This window comes from Phoca vitulina, unplaced genomic scaffold, assembly GCF_004348235.1.
Source record: "Phoca vitulina isolate PV1807 unplaced genomic scaffold, GSC_HSeal_1.0 scaffold30, whole genome shotgun sequence".
NCBI classification, from domain to species: Eukaryota; Metazoa; Chordata; class Mammalia; order Carnivora; family Phocidae; genus Phoca; species Phoca vitulina.
The window spans coordinates 24,135,300-24,156,072 of NW_022589733.1; the positions used below are offsets into that span (position 1 = coordinate 24,135,300).

Below are 20,773 nucleotides of genomic sequence, written 5' to 3' on the forward strand. Positions count from 1 at the left end.
GGGCTTTCAGTTACGGCATGAGTAAGCCATGGAGATAAAAGGCACAGGCTCGGGAATATAGTCACTGGTATTGTAATAGCCTGTAGGATGACAGATGGCAGCTACACCGATGCTGAGCATAGCATAAAATATAGAGTTGTCGAATCACTATGTTGTACACTTGAAACTAATGTAATGGGGGCACCTGGGTGGCTCAGTCGTTAAGCGTCTGCCTTTGGCTCAGGTCATGGTCCCAGGGTCCTGGGATCGAGCCCCGCATCGGGCTCCCTGCTCTGCGGGAAGCCTGCTTCTCCCTCTCCCACTCCCCCTGCTTGTGTTCCCTCTCTCACTGTGTCTCTGTCAAATAAATAAAGAAAATCTTTAAAAAAAAAAAAAAACTAATGTAATGTTTGTCAACTATACTTCAATTTTTATTTTTTTCTAAGAGTTCAAGTCTACTCCACTTTTTTTTTTATTCAACACTTCCATACATCACCTGGTGCTCATCATGACAAGTGCACTCCTTAATCCCCATCACCTGTTTAACTCCTCCCCAGCCCACCTCCCCTCTGGTAACCATCAGCTTGTTCTCTATAGTTAAGGGTCTATTTCTTGATGTGCCTCTATCTCTCTCTCGTTTTTTTTCCCCCTTTGCTTGTTGGTTTTGTTTCTTAAATTCCACATATGAATGAGATCATATGGCATTTGTCTTTCTCCCACTGATTTTGCTTATCATAATACTCTCTAGCTCTACCCATGTCATTGCATATGGCAAGATTTCATTCTTTTCTTTGGCTGAGTAATATTCCATTAAATATATATACCAGATCTTCTTTATCCATTCATCAATCAATGGATACTTGGGCTGTTTCCATAATTTGGCTATTGTAGATAATGCTGCTATAAACATTGGGGTGCATGTATCCCTCTGAATAAGTATTTTTGTATTCTTTGGGTAAATACCTAGTAGTACAATTGCTGTATTGTAAGGTAGTTCTATATTTAATGTTTTGAGGAACCTCCATACTGTTTTCACGTGGCTGCACCAGTCTGCATTCCCACCAACAGTGCAAGAGGGTTCCTCTTTCTCCACATTCTTGACAACACCTGTCGATTCTTCTGTGGTCAATTTCAGCCATTCTGACAGATGTAAGGTGATATCTCATTGTAGTTTTGATTTGCATTTCCCTGATGTTAAGAGGTGTTGAGCATCTTTTCATGTGTCTGTTGGCCAACTGTATGTCTTCTTTGGAAAAATGTCTATTCATGCCTTCTGTCCATTTTTAATTGGATTATTCACTTTTGGGGTGTTGAGTTTTGTTTTGTTTTCTTAGTAGACTCCATGCTGGGCACAGAGTCCAATGAGGGGCTTGAACTCACAACCGTGAAAGTAAGACCTGAGCAGAGATCAAGATTTGGACGCTTAACTGACTGAGCCACCCAGGTGCCCCTGGGGAGTGAGTTTTATAAGCTCTTTATATATTTTGGATACTAACCCTTTATCAGATAAGTCATTTGCAAATATCTTCTCCCATTCCATAGGTTGTCTTTTAGTTTTGTTAGATGGTTTTGTTCACGGTACAGAAGCTTTTAATTTTGATGTAATCTCAATAGTTTATTTTTGCTTTTGTTTCCCTGGCCTCAGGGGACATATCTAGAAAGAAGTTGCGATGGCCGATGTCAAAGAAGTTATTGCCTGTGTTTTCTTCTAGTTTCAGGTCTCACATTTAGATCTTTAATCCATTTTGAATTTATATTTGTGTATGGCGTGAGAAAGTGGTCCAGGGGCGCCTAGGTGGCTCAGTCTGTTAAGCATCTGCCTTCAGCTCAGATCATGATCTCAGGGTCCTGCAATAGAGCCCTGCGTTGGGCTCCCTGTTCAGCGGTGAGTCTGTTTCTCCTTCTCCCTCTACTCCTACCCACCCCCACCCTTGTGCTTCTTTCTCTCTCTGTCTCAAATAAATAAATACAATCTTAAAAAAAAAAAAAAAAGAGGGCGTCTGGGTGGCTCAGTCAGTTAAATGTGTGCTTTCGGCTCAGGTCATGATCTCAGGGTACTGGGATTGAGCCCCACAGGGGGCTCCCTGCTCAGTGGGGAGTCTGCTTCTTCCCCTGCCTCCCACTCCCCCTGCTTGTGTTCTCTCTCCGTCTCTCTCTCTCCCAAATAAATAAAATCTTTAAAAAAGGAAAAAAGAAAGTGGTCCAGTTTTCCCCCACCCTTTGTTGAAGAGACTATCTTTCTCCCATTGCATATTCTTTCCTGCTTTGTAGAAGATTAATTGACCATATAACTTTGGGCTCATTTCCAGATTTTCTATTCTGTTCCATTGATCTATGTGTCTATTTTTGTGCCAGTACCATACTGTCTTGATTACTACAGATTTGTGATATAACTTGAAGGAATTGTGATGCCTCCAGCTTCGCTTTTCTTTTTCAAGACTGCTTTGGCTGTTTAGGGTCCCATACAAGTTTTAGGATTGTTTGTTCTAGCTCTGTGAAGAATGCTATTGGTATTTTGATAGGGATTGCATTAAATGTGTAGATGGCTTTGAGTAGTATAGACATTTTAACAATATTTGTTTTTCTAATCCATACCTGTCCATTTCTTTGCATCATCTTGAATTTTTTTTTTTTTTTTGATGTCCCATTTATTTGTTACTCTTAAAAAATCTCATTTTTGACTGGACTCAGACTTAGAGGTAGAAGCTCTCAGAGAGGACAGCCTCTGTCTCTTGGCAGTCTATTCCTAGGATTTTTCTTTGGCCTCCTTCATTCTCTTGGCCAAACGGTTAGCATATTCTGCAGCCTCTTCCTTATTTTTCTTAGTATGCTGTTTCTTCAAAGCAATATGCTGATGTTTGTGTGGGAGGACATGTGGAGTAACAAGATGCTGAATCTTGTGCTCTTTGGTTCTAGGTTTCTTACCTTCTTTGTTCAGGGGCTTTCTCATAACATACTTGTGGACATCATCTTCTTTAGAGAGATTGAAAGTTTACGGATTCTGCTGGCTCTCCTGGGTCCCAGGCAACGAGGCACAGCAGTTATCAGTGAGTCGAGGAGTACCCTTCTCCCCCTTTTTCTACAATGACCAAGTTGAGAACACTGAGATTGGCATCCACAATGCAACCCCAAACAGATTTGCCCCTTCTTTCTCCAGTCCTCCTTGGTCTGTAGCAGGAATGCTCCTTAATCAGCAGCAGGCAGACGCGGCCATGGGTCAGGACACCCTGTTTCATGGGGAAGACTTGTTTGTCACTGCCACCATTGATTTGGACCACGTAACCCTTCCATTCTTCACCCAGAGCATCAGCAGCAACTTCTGTGGCCATACACTTCTCATAAAACGTATGAAGTTTGCGTTCATCATCCACTTCAATGAGTTTCTCGCAGCCAGAAGCTGGGAAAGAGATGTTCAGCTTCATCCTGAAGCAGTCTACCACCTCTGAGGTGCCACGAGAAAGAGTGTCTTGAATTTCTTTCATCAGTATTTTATTGTCTTCAGAGTACAGGTATTTCACCTCATTGATTAGGTATATTCCCAGGTATCTTTTTGTTTTTGGTGTAATTGTAAATGGGATCGATTCCTTAATTTCTCTTTCTGCTGCTTCATTGCTGGTGTATAGAAATGCAACAGATTTCTATATGTTGATTTTGTATCCTGAGACTACTGAATTCACTTATCAGTTCTAGCAGTTTTTTGGTGGGGTCTTTAGGGTTTCTATATATAGTATCATGTCATCTGCGAATAGTGAAAATTTTACTTCCTTCTTGTTGATTTGGATGCCTTTTATTTTTGTTGTCTGATTGCTGTCGCTAGGACTTCTAGTACTATGTTGAATAAAAGTGGTGAGAGTGGACATCCCTGTCTTTTCCTGACCATAGAGGAGAAGCTCTCGGTTTCCCCCCATTTAGGATATTAATTGTGGGTTTTTCATATATGGCCTTTACCTGTTTATAATTTTGAGGTATGATCCCTCAAAATTAACTTTATTGAGGGTTTTTATCATGAATGGATGTTGTACTTTGTCAAATGCTTTTTCTGCATCTACTGAAATGATCACATGGTTCTTATCCTTTATTAGTGTGGTATATCACATTGATTTGCAAATACTGAACCACCCTTGCAAGCCATGAATAAATCTCACTTGATCGTGGTGAATGATTTTTTAAATGTATTGTTGGATTTGGTTTGCTAGTATTTTATTGAGAATTTTTGCATCTATATTCATCAGGAATATTGGCCTGTAGTTCTCTTTTTTAGTGGTGTCTTTATCTAGTTTTGGGATCAGGATAATGCTGTCCTCATTGAATGAATTTGGAAATTTTTCTTCCTTTTCTATTTTTTGGAATACTTTGAGGAGTAGGTATTACTGTTCTTTAAATGTTTGGTAGAATTTGCCTGTGAAGCCACTTGGTCCAGGACTTTTGTTTGCTGGAGTTTTTTGATTACCGACTCAATTTCTTTGCTAGTTATCAGTCTGTTTTCTTTTTCTTCCTGTTTCAGTTTTGGTAATTTATATGTTTCTAGGAATTTACCCATTTCTTCTTGGTTGTCCAATTTGTTGGCATACAGCTTTTCATAATATTTTCTTCTAATTGTACTTCTGTGGTATTCGTTGTTCTTTCTCCTTTCTAATTTTGATTTTATTTATTTGGGTCCTTTCTTTTTTCTTTTTGGTAAGTCTGGCTAGAGGTTTATCAATTTTATTAACTTTTTCTTTTTTTTTAAGATTTTATTTATTTATTTGACAGAGAAAGACACAGCGAGAGAGGGAACACAAGCAGGGGGAGTGGGAAAGGGAGAAGCAGGCTTCCTGCAGAGCAGGGAGCCTGATGTGGGGCTCGATCCCAGGACCCTGAGATCATGACCTGAGCCAAAGGCAGACACTTAACGACTGAGCCACCCAGGCGCCCCTTTTTTATTAATTTTTTCGAAGAACCAGCTCCTGGTTTCATCGATCCGTTCTTTTTTTTTTTTTTTAGTTTCTATATCATTTCTGCTCTAATCTGTTTCCTTCCTTCTGCTGGCTTTAGGCCTTGTTTTAGGTTGTTTTCTAGCTTGTTTAGTTGTAACGTTAGGTTGTTTATTTAAGATTTTTCTTGGTCCTTGAGATAGGCCTGTATTGCTATATATTTCCCTCTTAGGACCACTTTTGCTGCATCCCAAAAGTTTTGGACAAGTGTGTTTTCATTTTCATGTATTTTTTTAATTTCTTCTTTTATTTCCTGGTGGACCCATCCATTGTTTAGTAGCATCTTATTTAACCTCCATGTATTTTTGGTCTTTGCAGATATTTTTCTTGTGGTTGACTTCTAGTTTCATAGCTCTGTGGTCAGAAAAGATGCATGGTATGATTTCAATCTTCTTGTATCTGTTGAGGCCTGTTTTGTGGCCTCATACGTGATCTATTCTGGAGAATGTTCCATGTGCACTTGAAAAGAATGTGCATTCTGTTGTTTCAGGATGAAATGTTCTGAATATATCTGTTAAGTCCATCTGGTCCAGTGTGTTACTAAGCCATTGTTTCCTTGTTGATTTTCTGTTTAGGTCACCTGTCCTCATTGATATAACAGGGGTGTTAAAGTCCCCTACTATTATTGTATTATCATCATAGGTTAGTTCCTTTATGTTTGTTATGACTGTTTTATGTATCTGAGTGCTCCCATGTTAGGTGTATACATATTTACAACTGTTACACCTTCTTGTTGGATTGTCCCCTTTGTTACTATGTAGTGCCTTTTTTTTAAGATTTTATTTATTTATTTGACAGAGAGATAGAGAGCACAGATAGAGTGGCAGGCAGAGGGAGAAGCAGGCTCCCCCCTGAGCAGGGAGCCCGATGCGGGGCTCGATCTCAGGGCCCTGGGATCATGACCTGAGCTGAAGGCAGACGCTTAACCGATTGAGCCACCCAGGCGCCCCATGCCCTTTTTTTTTTTTTGAGATTTATTTATTTGAGAGAAGGGAGGAGGGGGAGGGGGAGAGGGAGATGGAAAGAGAGAATCCCAAGTGGACTCCATGCTCAGCATGGAGCCCGATGCAGGGCTCAACCCTGAGATCATGATGTGAGCCGAAATCAAGGGTCAGTCACTCAACCAACTGAGCCACCCAGGCGTCCCATATAGTGCCCTTCTTTGTCTCTTGTTACAATCTTTGTTTTAAAGTCTAGTTTGTCCAATATAAGTATTGCTACTTCTTTCTTTTGACATTCATTTGCATGACAAATGTTTCTCCATTCCCTTTCAGTCTGCAGGTGTCTTTAGGTCTAAAATGAGTCACTCGTAGGTAATGGATGCGTCTTGACCCCACAATCCTCAGTAAGAAATGAATTTACATTGTGATCCATTATACATGTATGCGAGTGTGTGCATATACACTCATAAACAGGTTACACAAAATGATATTCACCACTCTATTTCATTTCTTTAATGCTGGTTTTTATATACTAAATCGATTTCACAATCCATTACTGGGTCCTGACCTGTAGTTTAAAACAGTGATATATAACACAGTTTGAGACATGTACTTATATTTCTTAAGTTAATCAATTTGGAATTATGAAATTCTAAGGAACAAAAACATATTCCAGTAGAAATATCAAAAAGATTTCTCGTTCCTGGCACATATAATATTGAAGAGTTGAAAATCATTCTGAAGAATAAAACAGGTGGGCATCTGAATCACAGCCACTTGGAATGCAGATAAACAAAAAATGGAAAGTCTGTTAGGGAGCCCAAATGAAGAGTGGAAGGAACTTACCAGAACTCAACCAACCTGCGCAGTAGCATGGGAGACTCAAATATCAATGCTGTGAAGCCATCTCATTTTCCTTTTGCTAAATGAAATGATTAAAAGACTCTTAGTGTTGGGGCGCCTGCGGGGTGCAGCCAGTTGAACATCCAACTCTTGGTTTTGGCTCAGGTCATGATCTCAGGGTCATGAGATTGAGCCCCACATCAGGCTCTGCACTCAGCGCAGAGTATGCTTAAGATTCTCTCTCCCTCTTCCTCCTCCCCACCCACCCTGCCCCACGCTCTAAGATAAATAAATCTTAAAAAAAAAAAAAAAAGACTCCTGGGGCGCCTGGGTGGCTCAGTTGGTTGAGCGACTGCCTTCGGCTCAGGTCATGATCCTGGAGTCCCTGGATCGAGTCCCGCATCGGGCTCCCTGCTCAGCAAGGAGCCTGCTTCTCCCTCTGACCCTCCCCCCTCTCATGTGCTCTCTCTCTCTCATTCTCTCTGTCTCAAATAAATAAATAAAATCTTTAAAAAAAAAAAAAAAAAGACTCCTGGAGTTGGAAAGAAACTTAAAATATCAAATTCTACTTTCTCCCATCAGATGACAAGAGTAAATCAGCATTTCCTTTGAAAATCTGAGCAGTGACTCTGGTCCTATCCCGAGGAGTTAACTTCAATTAGAAAGAGAATAAAAACAATTTCACTAAAACACTGTTCAACCTTCTCTCTCTTTTTTTTTTTTTTACAAACAATTACCTGACTTTTATTAGCCAAGGGACAGCAGCTTGAAGAGAAATAACAAACATAAGATACATCTTTAGAGTCCTTAAGTACATCATGTATTTATACTTTAAATATCATTTTTAAAAGGCCACTATCCATCAGTTCATTTAAATGTACCAACTTATATCATAGACCCACTTATCAACTAAGTTAACGTCCATTGTCCTTCGGCTCAGGAGACTGTCCTTTGATCCGACCTTGGTCTGAAATGGCATCAGAAAGGATGCTGTTCAGTGGTTTAAGGTTAACACCTTGAAGGTAAACACGGCTCTGGAGGCAGGTGCTTTTCTTCAAGCAGATTTCCACCTGGCTACGGGGCTCTGCACGTCTGCCCTCCGCCTTCCCGGTGACAGCCACGCCATCAAGAGCCAAACAGAAGAGAAGCAAGAGCTCATGCACAGCTGGTGAGGTGGCAGTCTCTGAGGGGAACATGCTCCAGTGTATTCCAGAATGGCCTTCTGGGGCCTCCTCCTGGTGGAGACCTTGTCATCCACCATGTACGGAACCCTGTGGGATCTGCGACAACCCCCTGGTCTGTGAGTTCAGAAGGTGCTTTCGAGCAGACAGTGACATCCACACCCGGTGGGACACACCTCCTGGGTCCGAAACCACTCCATCATGTGGCTGGTGTGCCCACCATGCCCGCAGGTCAGGCAGAAATTGGACGACCCGCGGACGGCCACGTGGCAGATGGCACACTGGAACGTGAAGCCTTTGCAGACGGCACACTGCGCGCCACGGACCTCGTTCCGGCAGTGGCTACAGTACACGCCAAACTCTGCAGGCGGTTGGAGAGGGCCAAACAAGACACGGAGCGTTAGTTCTGCGAAAGGAACCTGGGCGCGGTGAGAATGAGGTCTTCATCTTAGGAGTCTGCAGGGATGCTATTACCACAGGATTCTCTCTTTTTAAACAGCAGAGGCCCTTCTTCCACAATCTCCCTAAGGCTTACAAAGACACACCGCTGTCACTGCAGGCTGTGTGCCGGGGGACAGGGCAGGCGGCGCCCGGCCGCTGGGAGGCCTGGGGTGAAAAGCCCAGGTGACGGCTCCGCCTCATCCTCGCCTAGGCCAACGGCTGCAGGGGCCTGGCTCATAGAGGTGGCCACCAGCTGTTTGTTGACAGAACCGAAGGACTCAGTGACACCCAGCAAAGCTGATCAGTGTCACAGTGTCTTCCCTACCTGTACACCAGTGACCAAGTGGCACAAGATGCACCAGGTCAGGACCCTGCGGTCAGGACCGCCTGGTCCCCAGCTCCCGGAAGAGACGCCGAGGGCTAACCCCACACCCGCACGCACATCCTGGCGCACCTCAGGCACGACCCTGAGTCCGGGCGGCCCGTGTCGCTCCCCCGTGTCCCCTGCCCAGCTTCCAGCATGCCGCCGCACGAACACACCTGCCATGGCCGCACGCTCTCCTCCGACGGTGCCGTCGGCGCCCGGCCCTGCCTGCAGCCTGCCGCCTCTGCTGGCCTCTGGGGCAAAGGCTGCTTGGGTCTGGAGCCCCGACGAGCAGCGGGGCAGGAGGGGCTGACCCGCGCCCCATTACTGCCTGAAGACCGCCACCTCTCCCCCTGAGGAAATGCCACCTGGCTTCACCATCCCTGCCTCTTCTCTGCCCTCACCTGGGGCACTCTGCAAACACTCCCCCAACCCCCGTCCCCTCAGGACTTCTGTTCTTGGTTCTCACTCTTCTCTTGACCCCAGTTCTTGGCACCCCCAACCCTCTGCACACCTGGCCTCCCAGGGCCTCGCCCGTCACGTACTGCCTTCACCCTTTCTGGCGACAGTCTCCCGCGGCCAGCCTGAGTGACGTGGACCAACATCATCATTACTTTTTTGCAAGTCTCCCCAACTCTCCCTCCGCGGCACTAACGAGCAGAACCTGCAGGCCGGATGAACGCTACCAGGTGCCTACTCCACATCTGCCCCCGGCACTCCTGGGGGAAGGCGCCCCGGCAAGAGGCGCTTCTCACTAAACACACGACAACCAGCTCCCAGGGCTGCAGAGCGGCCGCTCCGCCATTTTCCCCATGGCGCTTCTTGCCTCCACCACAGCCCACGCACTCCTGCACACCCCTGCTCCCCTCTCTCACCTGCTGGCCTCCCCTCTTCCCGGAGACAAGAGAAGCCTCCATCTGCAGCCACCAAACCTTCAGATTTCCCTACTTGCTCCTCTTCTCCTTCCACCTCCTACAACAGAGGAAGGCTACTTTCTGGACCTGAGCCAGTTCCTCTGCCTCAGGACAAATGGCAGTCACAAAAATGTACCAATAAAGACTTTTAAAATACATGGTAAGTAAGGGAAAATTTTATGACAGTCCTAGTTTAGGTAAATCCTGAGACAAATTAAATTGGCTTGATAAGTTTGGTGAAAAATAGCCATGTCTTGTCCCTTTATGCACCACTTTTTATGTTAGGTAATGTTTATGGTTTATGTTCTCGTGAAAAGCCTAATTAGTTTCAATTTCTTAAATTTCCTTTACTGGTTTTATTGGTTGGACAAGATTCAACCTTTAAAATTATGACATTGTAAAAATGGTACATTCAATAAATTGAATTATGTCTTCATAATTGTTCTTTGACATTTGAGATAACTGTAAATGTAAACCTAATTATTCTCCAGATCTATCTGGGTAAAATTATTAAAACGTCCTCTCCCTGAAAAACTCAATATGCCATTAGGAACTGTGTTTCTCCATACTATGTCAGCTTAAATGTAATCCCTAAAATCGTTATTAACTTTAAGATGTTGAACTAATATTTCATTTAGTTAATTAATGAATCATTTGAGGGGATGTGGCCAATTTCTAGGTGGATATAAATTCACAAAGATAGGGAATACAAAACACTAAGTCACTAAGTGTAATTTTAATATTTCTCTCTTGCCTCTTATTGTTCTATATAATGGAATGGCCATTAGTTGAGAAGGACAGGCACACATTTGGGCCACACTGGTGTACAGAATAACTTTTGCCACATGTGGAGATACAAAAGGATGTAGAGTTTGTGTGAAATCACAAGCTGTCGAGGTATCTTTTATAGGAACACTGACAAACTTGGGGAATCTCAGGGAAGGAAGCATATGCCCACAGGTATAGGCTTTGCAGGTGAAACCCGGCAGAGGCGAAATGAATCATTCCTGGTTCCCAATGGACAAACTAATAAGGACAATAAAAAATACGTCTGGCACATAAATGATCAAATTACGATTCCTAAGGCTTTATGAAACCCCCAGGCAGAAGCCAGCTCCAAAGGCTTAGTGCCATATGGTCCTACATACAAAAGAGCTGTGTGTATTAATTACCATCAGTTACACAAATGTAAATAAAACCAGCCAAATAAATAAGACATTAAATAAACGGAGGCAGAAAATTGCTTGACTACCTCCTCAAAATAAATGAAGCCTCGAGCCCTTTCTATAAATCTAACCCCTTAAATGAACACAATTTTATCCCTAAAATTTGCTGCTGATATGGGATGACCCTTGCAGATGTGATGAGTCCGAGAGGAAACTGTGGGTTTTCCAGCAATTTGGAGACTAACTGTAGCTGTGGTAACCCTGGAGTAGTCTTCTCTCAATATCTGCTGTTTGCTAGATCTGAGAAGTCCACTTCTTCCAAAGTAATAAATAATGAAGGTGAAAATACGTAATGCTTTTGTCTGGGTCTATCTTTCATAATCCCTCCCCTTTGAAATTCTACAAGACTGTTTGTGACGATATTAGGACTCACTATTCATTCTTCAGGACCATTTAAGTCTCCATGAGTTCCTGTTTTACTTCTCTGATTCGATTATAGACTTTTTGACACCAGCCCCCCAAACCACACCTTGTGTTTCCTTGTATGGCCAACAGAACTTGGCAGGATGCTTATAATAACAGCTGTCAGTAAGAGCGCAATGTATCAGTTACCTACCTCTGTGATTCATATATTTTCCTGAAAACTAATTCTAAATCACAAGTTGCCCCAGACCTTCATTACACTTTCATACACTTTCATGCACTTAGATGCTCTGAAAAATACATTGCCCAAATAACATTTTGCACCTTTGCGTTTCCTGAAGTACATACACCAAAATAATCCATATTAAAACAATCCTTGTTATTTGATATCTAAATCTCTGTGTTACTCCGGTTTGTTTGTTTAAGATTTTAAGTAATCTCTACACCTAACATGAGGCTCGAACTCACAACCCTAAGATCCAGAGTCACATGCCCCACCAACTGAGCCAGCCAGGCGCCTTGTTTGGGTTTTTTAATTGAACCTACACACATACAACTTAAAAGAGTCAAATAATGTTATATGTCTGATTAACAAAATCAGCATTCCCTTCCACTCCCTTCGCCCACCACTCCCAGGAGGAAATCCTTCCAACTCACTTAACTTTTTTGTTTCTACCTTCTATCTCCAAACACCGCTGTACAAAGCTAATTCTTAATTTCCACATTTAAGCATTATCTCAACTTTCCTGTGGAAGCTTCTTTCACTCCCCAATCCCCCTAGCCACACACATACCCCATCCCTCATCTTCCCCACACAGTTCCACTATTACTTGGTTAGATCAGCGTTCTGTTTTCACATCATCTATCCAGGTGAACATTATTCAAGCCAAGCCATGTACCATGACCACTTTTCCTTCTTGCACGCTTAGATTTTCTTAGTAACCATCTTGTTGTTTTTGTTTGCGTAGTTTATCATAATTCACTTGCAAACCCTCTCTCAAATACCTGAATCTCTATGAATATACTGGACACTGAAATCCACTAGCTATTTTTCTAACTTTCTCTTCTTGGAGACAGCACTCTTGAAGCTCCAACCTGGATGGGTCTGTCTCTCAGTCTGCCATGTGGATCTCCCTTTACCATCATCCCGACTCCCTGCCTTCCTGGATAGGCTGAAGGTTTACTTTTACACGTGACTGATCATTTGGGGCAGGATTCTAGGTTAGAAATCATTTTCTGGAGACTTCCGAAGGCACTGCTGCATTGTCCTCTCCTTTCCAGTATCTGGTTCACCGCTCCTGAGAAGTGTGGTGCTGCCCATATTCCTTAACCTCTGTATGAGACCTGTTCTCTCTCTCTGGAAGCTCCCAGGGTACTCTCTTTATCCTGGGTCTTTCTTCACTCACTACACTAGGTGCTTCATGGGCCCTTTCAAGCTAGAAAGCTGTTTGCCTTCTCTGGAGAACGAAAATTCCAGATTTTCTGTTGTGATATAGGCAGGCTCATAACCTGCTCTGCAAACTAGGAGCAGGGACCTGGGGACCCTAAAAAAGCCATCAAACAACACTCCTGTGTTTAGTCTCACCTTTGTGCCACTTCCAGAGGTGCCAAGCATCACTAAATCCTGAGCCATCGGGGTGGCCGGGGGAGGGGCGGGGGCTGGAGCAGGGTGGGGGTTCTGTCGCATGTGGTACTGGTGTGGTACTGTTTTTTGCCTGTCAGTTTAGGCCCCGTAAAATCAGCTACTACTAAGCTATCTGCCTTCCTGGTCCCAAATGCCATCAACAACATGATTCTCTTTGCACGATTATGCCTTTTCAGGAAAGCTCTGGATAGACGCTTTAGGGAAGGGGGGCTCTGGGGGAGAGAGGAAATCAATGTGTGTTCCGACTACCCTCTCTGGCGGTCTTCCACATCACCCTTTAAAACTCTTCTCTTAGCTCCTTTCAGATCACACTCTCGCTTTTCCTCAGAACTCACTGGTGTCTCCTTCTGAGTCTGCAGATACAAGCTTCTCTCAAGACCCGGAGTGGGTGGGCTCTTGCTCTCCCTGTACTCTTCCTTCCCACCCCAGGTCCCAGGTCAATGTACCCATTCTCACAGCTCCAGTACCACCTACATGCTAAAGATTCTCAAAACTGCTAGTTCTCGCCCCAGGCCACCCTTTGAGCTCCAGATTCCATTTGGCTGCCTACATGACTTTACAGTCTGGCAGCTCATACACATCTCCAGCTATCCCAAACAGACCTCTTAATTTTCTTCCAGCCTCTTCTATCTTAGAATATGGCACCACCACCTACCCAGGTGCCCAAGCTAGAAACCCAGGAATCATCTAAGCTTTGTCCCTTCCCCTCAATCCCACATCCAATTTGTTATCATTATATGTGGAGTCTACCTCTAAAAAGTATTTTGAATCTACCCCCTCTCTCTACCTCCACTGACATCACCTGAGACTAGGCCGTCGATCTCCCTCTGACTACCCTAACAGTCTTCAAACTTCTACCCCACCCTCCTCCAAACCTTCCTTCATATAACAGCCAGTGATTCTCTCAAAACAGAAACCAGAGCATGTCACTTACCTCTTAATACCCTTTGAAGCTTACCACTGGACTCAGAATACAATCCCAATTCTGAACCATGACTGGGAAGTTCCTAATTACCCTACAATCTAATCTGGTACCCTTTTCGCTCACTGTGTTCTAGCCACTGGCCTTCCTTCACTAGTTTAATGGGTGCTGCTCTCTGCAGATGGCTTCTCATCCCTCCACCTCAGCCCCTCAGAAAGGCCTTCCCCGTACACAGCCAGACATCACCTGGAATGCTCCCTTCCTGCTCTCCCTGCGCCAACATCGTTGATCACAACCTACGGTTATTTAATTTTCCTCCCCCACTAGTCTGTGAGTTCCATGAGGGGAAGGAATGTGCTAGTACTCTGCCTCACAGGAGCTCAGTACGTCTTAGCTGAATATATGAATGAGTACCCCTCCTTCAAATCCGTATCTGAGTACCGTATATAAAACGACTTCCACTTAGAAGAGAAATGTACTCTTGTCATGAAATACAAGGGTTTTCGGAAGGTGAGAACAGACTCAAAATGCTTCAGAAATTTCTGCCTCTAAGTGAGAAGCTAAAAGACTTCACTCCAAGTCTTACATTCAGGGACAAAATAAATGATAGGACCTTTCAGATAGTGACAGGAAAAGAAAGAAATTCGTATTCACCAATCCCTTTGTGAGGATCAGGAGGACAGGAGACAAACTTCAGCACCTCAGCTCGTTTCTCTCTCAGACCCCAGCGATAGAGGATTTCTCCATAGCATTTCTTAAAGTCATCAAATTGCTGGGTATTGGCGGGGTCCAGAAGCCTGGATAAAACTCAAAAGATTTCCTGTCAGTTCCTTTAAGAAAAAACAAGCTCAATACCAAATGAACTTAACATAGCTTTCTTACAGCAAGAGTCTTGACTTTGGGGAATCTAAGCGTTATGAAAATTGCAGCTCTCACCGGGGAAGGCTGTTACCTTTTATTTTTATCATGCTGATCACGTTCTCGCTCACGGGGATCACTGTAGGTAAGACTCCCAAAGCGGATTTCTTCTGGAGAAGACTCTCCCCAAGGTGAGGAGACATGTTCTGCTTCTCTTCCCGCTGAAGCAAATCAAATGGGAAGGGAAGAGGGAAATTAGAGAAGGCTTGGAAAGTGTCTGAAAACTCTCATAATGCAGAGTGTGCTCAATTTAGTCACTGGAAGAAAAATAAGCTAAGCTGAAGATGCTGAGAAATATAACTAAGCAGAACTCTTTCCTAGCCTTACCTTTTTATTTAGATATTTACTGTTAAGGTAACCTGATAACTAAGCACACACATAATGATTAAGCAGCAAATTATGGTACAGTGATATAAAATATTAGATAAAGCAGTCATTATTGATAAAGACTTTTTAAATGATGTGAGAAAATGTTCATGATAAAATTAAAAACAACACAAAATCATATGTATAGAATGACCCTTCACACACACACACACACACACACACACACACACACAGATTGGGGAAAATGTTTTGGAATGTTAATAGGCATTATTTCTAGGTGGAGGTTCGGTGATGATTATTTTCTTCTATAATGCTTTTTGTAATACTGGGCATGTATTACTTTTTTTTAAGATTTATTTATTTGAGAGAGAGAGAGAATATACATGTGCACACACACACACGTGCAGGGCAGAGGGGCAGAGAGAGGGAGAGAATCGCTAACAGACTCCCTGCTCAGTGTGGAACCCGATGCAGGGCTCAATCTCACAACCCTGAGATCATGACCTGAGCTAAAACGAAGAGTTGGACACTTAACCAACTGGGGCCACCCAGGTGCCCCCATGTAATTACTCTTATAACCTTTAAATTAAAGGAACAAGATTTCTGTCTTTCCCACCCCATTCCCCTAAATGGGTTTTCCAGGAAAGAGAAACTTCATTTTGTTGAAACATTTTAAAATTTCAAAACATTTTAAAGTTTCATAGTTTTAAAATTATTTTGAATATAATAAAATGAATTTTCCTGACTTCTTGTGCAAATGGTACTGTTAAAATGTTTTTCTGCATGACACAGAATCGTTGTTGGCAAGACAGTGATATTCTCTCAGAAAATTATTTGACACTGTACTTACTGGCCACAAACTTCTGTTTTTTGTTTGGGTCTTCTTTTTTTTCTTAATACTTTGTAACTCTTCCTATCAAACTACTGTAACTACAACTTCTTTGCCTGCCCCTCTAACAGGCATCACCTCCTACCTCAAAGTCTCTACATGTGTAGCTTCTATTCTATAGACTGGAAAACTAAATCACCAAGCTCACTCAAGTTCTATATAAAATAAGAATAAATTCTAAGAAAAAAAAAGAAAATTAATATGATTTTTAAAAAGAAATTTCAAAAATCCAGAAACCACAAATACACTTATTCGTTAAATAGACCTTTATGGCCAGCTGGAATCAGGCTGATCTTTATTTCTCCACATTGAAAAGAAGTATGTGGGAAGCAACAGCTAACAAGAAGTAGCAGATGACTGGGGTGGGGTGGGGGGCATGTGAGGGAGAAAGAATGAGGGTTGGGTTTACCGGGTAAACACTGAAGTCCCACCGTCAGTCTCTCAAGGTTACGAGTTGAAAAGCAACCCAGCCAGGCACAAAGACATACCAGAAACTGGTCTGTTCAAGTCCAGGCCTTGCTAACAACAGCATCCCCATCATATTAAATTTGGAGAGACATGAGAAGCAAGGTAAGTATAGAGTGCATCTATTAACTGAAGCTGACACAGTAACAATTCACAGTTTTTAGAGTACCAGAAATCCAGCGTGGCCAAATCAGCACCATACCAACCTATGTTCCAGCCACCAGTGTTGAGCCCTGGGTCTGACATGCTTGAGCAGGAGCCTGAAGAAGTAAAGCTGGGCTGCAGGACAAACAGGAGCAGAGTCAGAACATGCTTCCCTTTAGGAGAAGTCAAACACAACACACAAGGCCGCAGGCTTACATATCGGCTGTGGGACACCACAAGGTTAGAGGACCGGCCGGGAAAGGGTCCGAAGGGGTTTGGTATTCCCTGAGGCCGAGACTGGGCCTCAAACACGCTGCAGAGCATGGCCAATGTCTGGACGTCCCGGAGTCGGCAGTAGTGAGCCAACCTGGAGGAAAAGATGAGAGAAAGAAAGTCAAGAGAAGAGATAGAAGAAGGATAACTGTCACAGTTGTGGTGGGTTGCTGACAAAGGGATAGAAGGGAGGTTTCTTAATTCTGCTTCACAAAATCGTCAGGAACCAGGGCTTTCTACATATCTAGCAGATTGTACTTTGAGTATGGCTAAATTTGTTTTGGAAAAGAATGTATCCAAGTATTACAAATGAGCTGGATAACCCATCTGAAAGCTTCTAGTTGGCATCCAGGCATGGCTCAGACTTGAGTGTGGCTTCTCCAAGAACTAAGTGGACTAAACTAACATCTGAATGAGGCCATGCATGTGCTCTTGGTCTCCCCAACTCCAAGAAGGATCACTCTTCACTCGTAACCTAAGGCTACGTGAGGGTGCTCAGAACACTGTACCACCACTATGGTATGGAGAACTGGCAAAAGACACGAAGGTGGAATTATGAATGTGAGCTATTAAATAAGAATAACAAGGAATATTGTTAGCTTTTAGGTACTCACATCCTCTTGCTCCTTTTAGGACCACTATGCTAGGATGTGAGGTAGGGATCAGAACGATTTGGTCTTTGTGATGGAATGATACTGATACTTTCCTACCAAGCAATGTATGGTATTTCTTAAAGTGTTTTCATACTATCATACTTGAGCCTTATGTGATGTGGATAGAACCACCATTATCATCCCTGCGTCACCATGAGGCGACTGAAGCTTCAGCACAGGTCCCACATCCAGCCTCAACAAGTAAGTCAAGCAATCCTCCACCTGAAGGAATTAGAGCTTTTCTGTCTCTCTGTCAGGCTCTGAGCCTCATGATTATGAAGATTCAAGTGGTAAGCCATTTTCACATTGTATTTCCAGCTTGCCACATTAAAGTGCAATAAATCCAACACAAATTCAATGTTTCCATAAACTGCCAAACAGGGTAAAAACATCATTGCCCTTGGAAAGCATGTAAGTCAACACGGAATTAGAGAATCTGCTCTTGGGAGCAAAACTCTATAGCACCCAAGAAATTTAGCATTTCAAGAGTTCAAACTCCTGTGTTCAGACTGGTGTAACATGGGCTAAAGCATAAATCTCTAAAGGACACACGAGTCTCGAATCCTTGTTGTAAATGACTAATATTGTCTACTTCCTTCTGCTATAAGAAGTTAGTTCTGCACAGAAATTATCGTAGCACTAACGGGAAAGATCTCACTTTTTCCCGTTCCTCATATCCCTTCAATGAAAATACTGCAAGTGTTTACAGACCTAAAATTCACATCACTCATTTTCCTCACTTTTAGCTCTCAAAACCTACAGGGACTCCAGCAGCTGTCGCCCAAATGGATGTCGAGCCCAGGGTGTTTCCAAATCTGGGTCAGACTTGGGACCAAGGCAAAGATCCGTAGCAACTGTAGCCAGCGACCAAACCTGGAACAGATCGAAGAGAAACACCTGAAGTCGGACTGGTGAGGAAAGGACCAGGAAGCATGAAAGAACCCCACCTTCCTCCACACACAGCCTAAAGCCTTGCTGCTCTGAGGACAACAAAAACTGGGAACATTAGGTCCCCTTCCAGACATACTGAATCAAAATTTGCATTTTAACAAGATTCTCTGGGGACTGTAATGCTCAAGAAACACTAGTCTTAAAAACTTTTATTAAGCAAATTTCAAAGAAATGACACCACGCATTAACCCCAATGGGTTGTCTCAAGTGACTTCTTCTGTTGCTTCATTAGTGAACAGGCAGGGAGAGGGGAAAAAAAGCATCCCATATCACATTTCAGATCTGTCCTTTGCCCAAGTAAAGGGAAACTTTGTTGCTTTCATTACAAAAGTTTCAGTATACTCTCAAAGCTAAAGAAAAATAGGCCAGGACAAAACAGACTTGACTTTCTTTTTGTTGACATCCAAGTCTGAGGAATATCTCCAAACTTGAAATCATACAGGGCTTGGGGTCATCAAGCAGAAACTAATATCCATTAGGTGTCTATTAACTCCAAGATTCAGCACATGCTAATATTAAATATATCATGCCGTCAACAGAGCCTCCTTCCCTCCACACTTTTAAAAATGGAATACTATTGGAAAATCTTTCTTAGTAGCAATATATCATTGTATGCCCACTAACTGGAAAACACTATCCTAGACTCTGTGAGAAACTTGAAAAGAAGAAAATACAGACTTTAATCGAGGAGTCTATAATCTAAGAAAAAAAAGAATAAACAAAAATACTGAAAAATGGGTAGAGAAACATGTCAGATATGTAAAAAATCAATTAAATTAGGTGGCACCCATATACTCAGGCACCCAAGTATTGATTAAGACAAGATACATGAGGTTTACTTTTATCTCTATAACCAAGGACCTACCTGAACAGTTGATGAGAGAAGTTATGTCTCTCTGGGTTAGGACAGGATGTTTATTATTCTGGCTGACAATTTAGGCATGTTCCTTCCTCACTTTTTAAAAAAATATTTATTTATTTTAGAGAGAGAGAGGGAGAGAACGTGGGAGAGGCAAAGGGAGAAGGGGAGAGAATCTCAAGCAGACCCCTCTGTTGAGTGTGGAGTCTGGTGCAGGGCTCAATCTCACGACCCTCAGATCATGACCTGAGCCAAAACCAAGAGTCCGAAGCTTAAAGGATTGAGCCACCCAAGCACCCTGTTACTTCCTCACTTTTAATATACACTTCCTAAACAGCTTTGACAGGAATAGTTGACACTTGGGTTTATTTCTGCAACTCTTTGCAAAACAACAGACACATCATCATCAACATGTGCATAAAAAGGAACAAAAAAACCATTCTTCAAGCATTTGCACCGATGCCATTTCCGTCCCTTTACGAGTACCATGCCACAAATGATGACAATAATTACAGGAACAGAGTGGCGACTGTCCCTTATATTGGATATTTGCCATCTAGCAGATATGGGTATGGGAATTTTACATATATGACCTTATTCTTTCTCATCAGTACTACAATCAGGACTATTTCATAGTTGAGGAAATTGAGGTTCAGAAAGATTAAGTGCTGGCCAGGATCACACAATATTTTTTTTTTTAAGTAGCATGGAGCCCAACGTGGGGCTTAAAAATCATGACCCTGAGATCAAGACCTGAGCTGAGATCAAAAGTTGGATGCTTAACCAACTGAGCCAGCCAGGCACCCCTTAAAGATTTTATTTTTAAATAATCTTTACACCCAACATGAGGCTTGAACTTACAACCCCAAGATCAAGAGTTGCATGTTCTACTGACTAAGCCAGCCCGGCAACTCCCCCACAATTTTTTTTTTTTTTAAATTTTAAGTAAACTCTACACCACACATGGGACCTGAACTCACAACCCTGAGATCGAGAGTCACATGCTCTACTGACTGAGCTAGGCTCTTGAAACAAAGAATTTTTTTTAAGATTTATTTATTTGAGAAGCAGAGAGAGAGGACCAGCAGGAGAGGCAGAGGGAGAGGGAGAAGAGAATCCAAAGCAGACTCCGTATTGAACTTGGAGCCTAACATAGGGCTTGATCTCAAGACCCTGAGATCACAACCTGAGCTGAAACCAAGAGTCGGACGCCCAACTGACTGCGCCACCCAGGCCCCTGAAACAAAGCATTTTTAAAAGTATAAAAACCCCAGCAAAACAGAATTGAGAGTGCAAATGGCAAAGGCACAGATACCCACATTTATGTGTGTAACAATCACCATGATACCAGAGTAGAAATGTAATAAAAAATTCTCACTACATGCTTTAGGATCTTCTCAACTAAGCTCTAATAAGAAAAAGACCCAAAGGGGGGGTGCCTGGCTGGCTCAGTTGGAAGAGCATACAACTCTTGATATCGGGGTCATGAGTTCAAGCCCCAC

The 20,773-nt window shown here is 42.9% G+C and overlaps 1 protein-coding gene and 1 pseudogene across 6 annotated transcripts in view; both read right to left on the reverse strand.

Annotated features, from left to right (window-relative positions):
* Window positions 1-2,612: 2,612 nt before the first annotated feature.
* Window positions 2,613-3,526, reverse strand: LOC116644700 (annotated as a pseudogene).
* A 3,699-nt stretch (window positions 3,527-7,225) lies between these two features.
* The window catches only part of WDR59 (WD repeat domain 59), a 92,313-nt gene continuing 78,765 nt past the window's right edge, over window positions 7,226-20,773 (reverse strand). For 5 of the 6 annotated variants that reach the window (XM_032424552.1, XM_032424554.1, XM_032424555.1 and 2 more), the window contains 6 exons: window positions 18,222-18,334; window positions 16,752-16,902; window positions 16,598-16,670; window positions 14,745-14,871; window positions 14,447-14,589; window positions 7,226-8,278 (listed from right to left, as the gene is read on the reverse strand). In XM_032424552.1, coding sequence (XP_032280443.1) covers window positions 8,043-8,278; window positions 14,447-14,589; window positions 14,745-14,871; window positions 16,598-16,670; window positions 16,752-16,902; window positions 18,222-18,334 — 843 coding nt within the window. In that variant the 3' untranslated portion in view covers window positions 7,226-8,042. The remainder of the gene's footprint in view (window positions 8,279-14,446; window positions 14,590-14,744; window positions 14,872-16,597; window positions 16,671-16,751; window positions 16,903-18,221; window positions 18,335-20,773) is intronic. The other variant, XM_032424553.1, reaches the window with a different exon arrangement.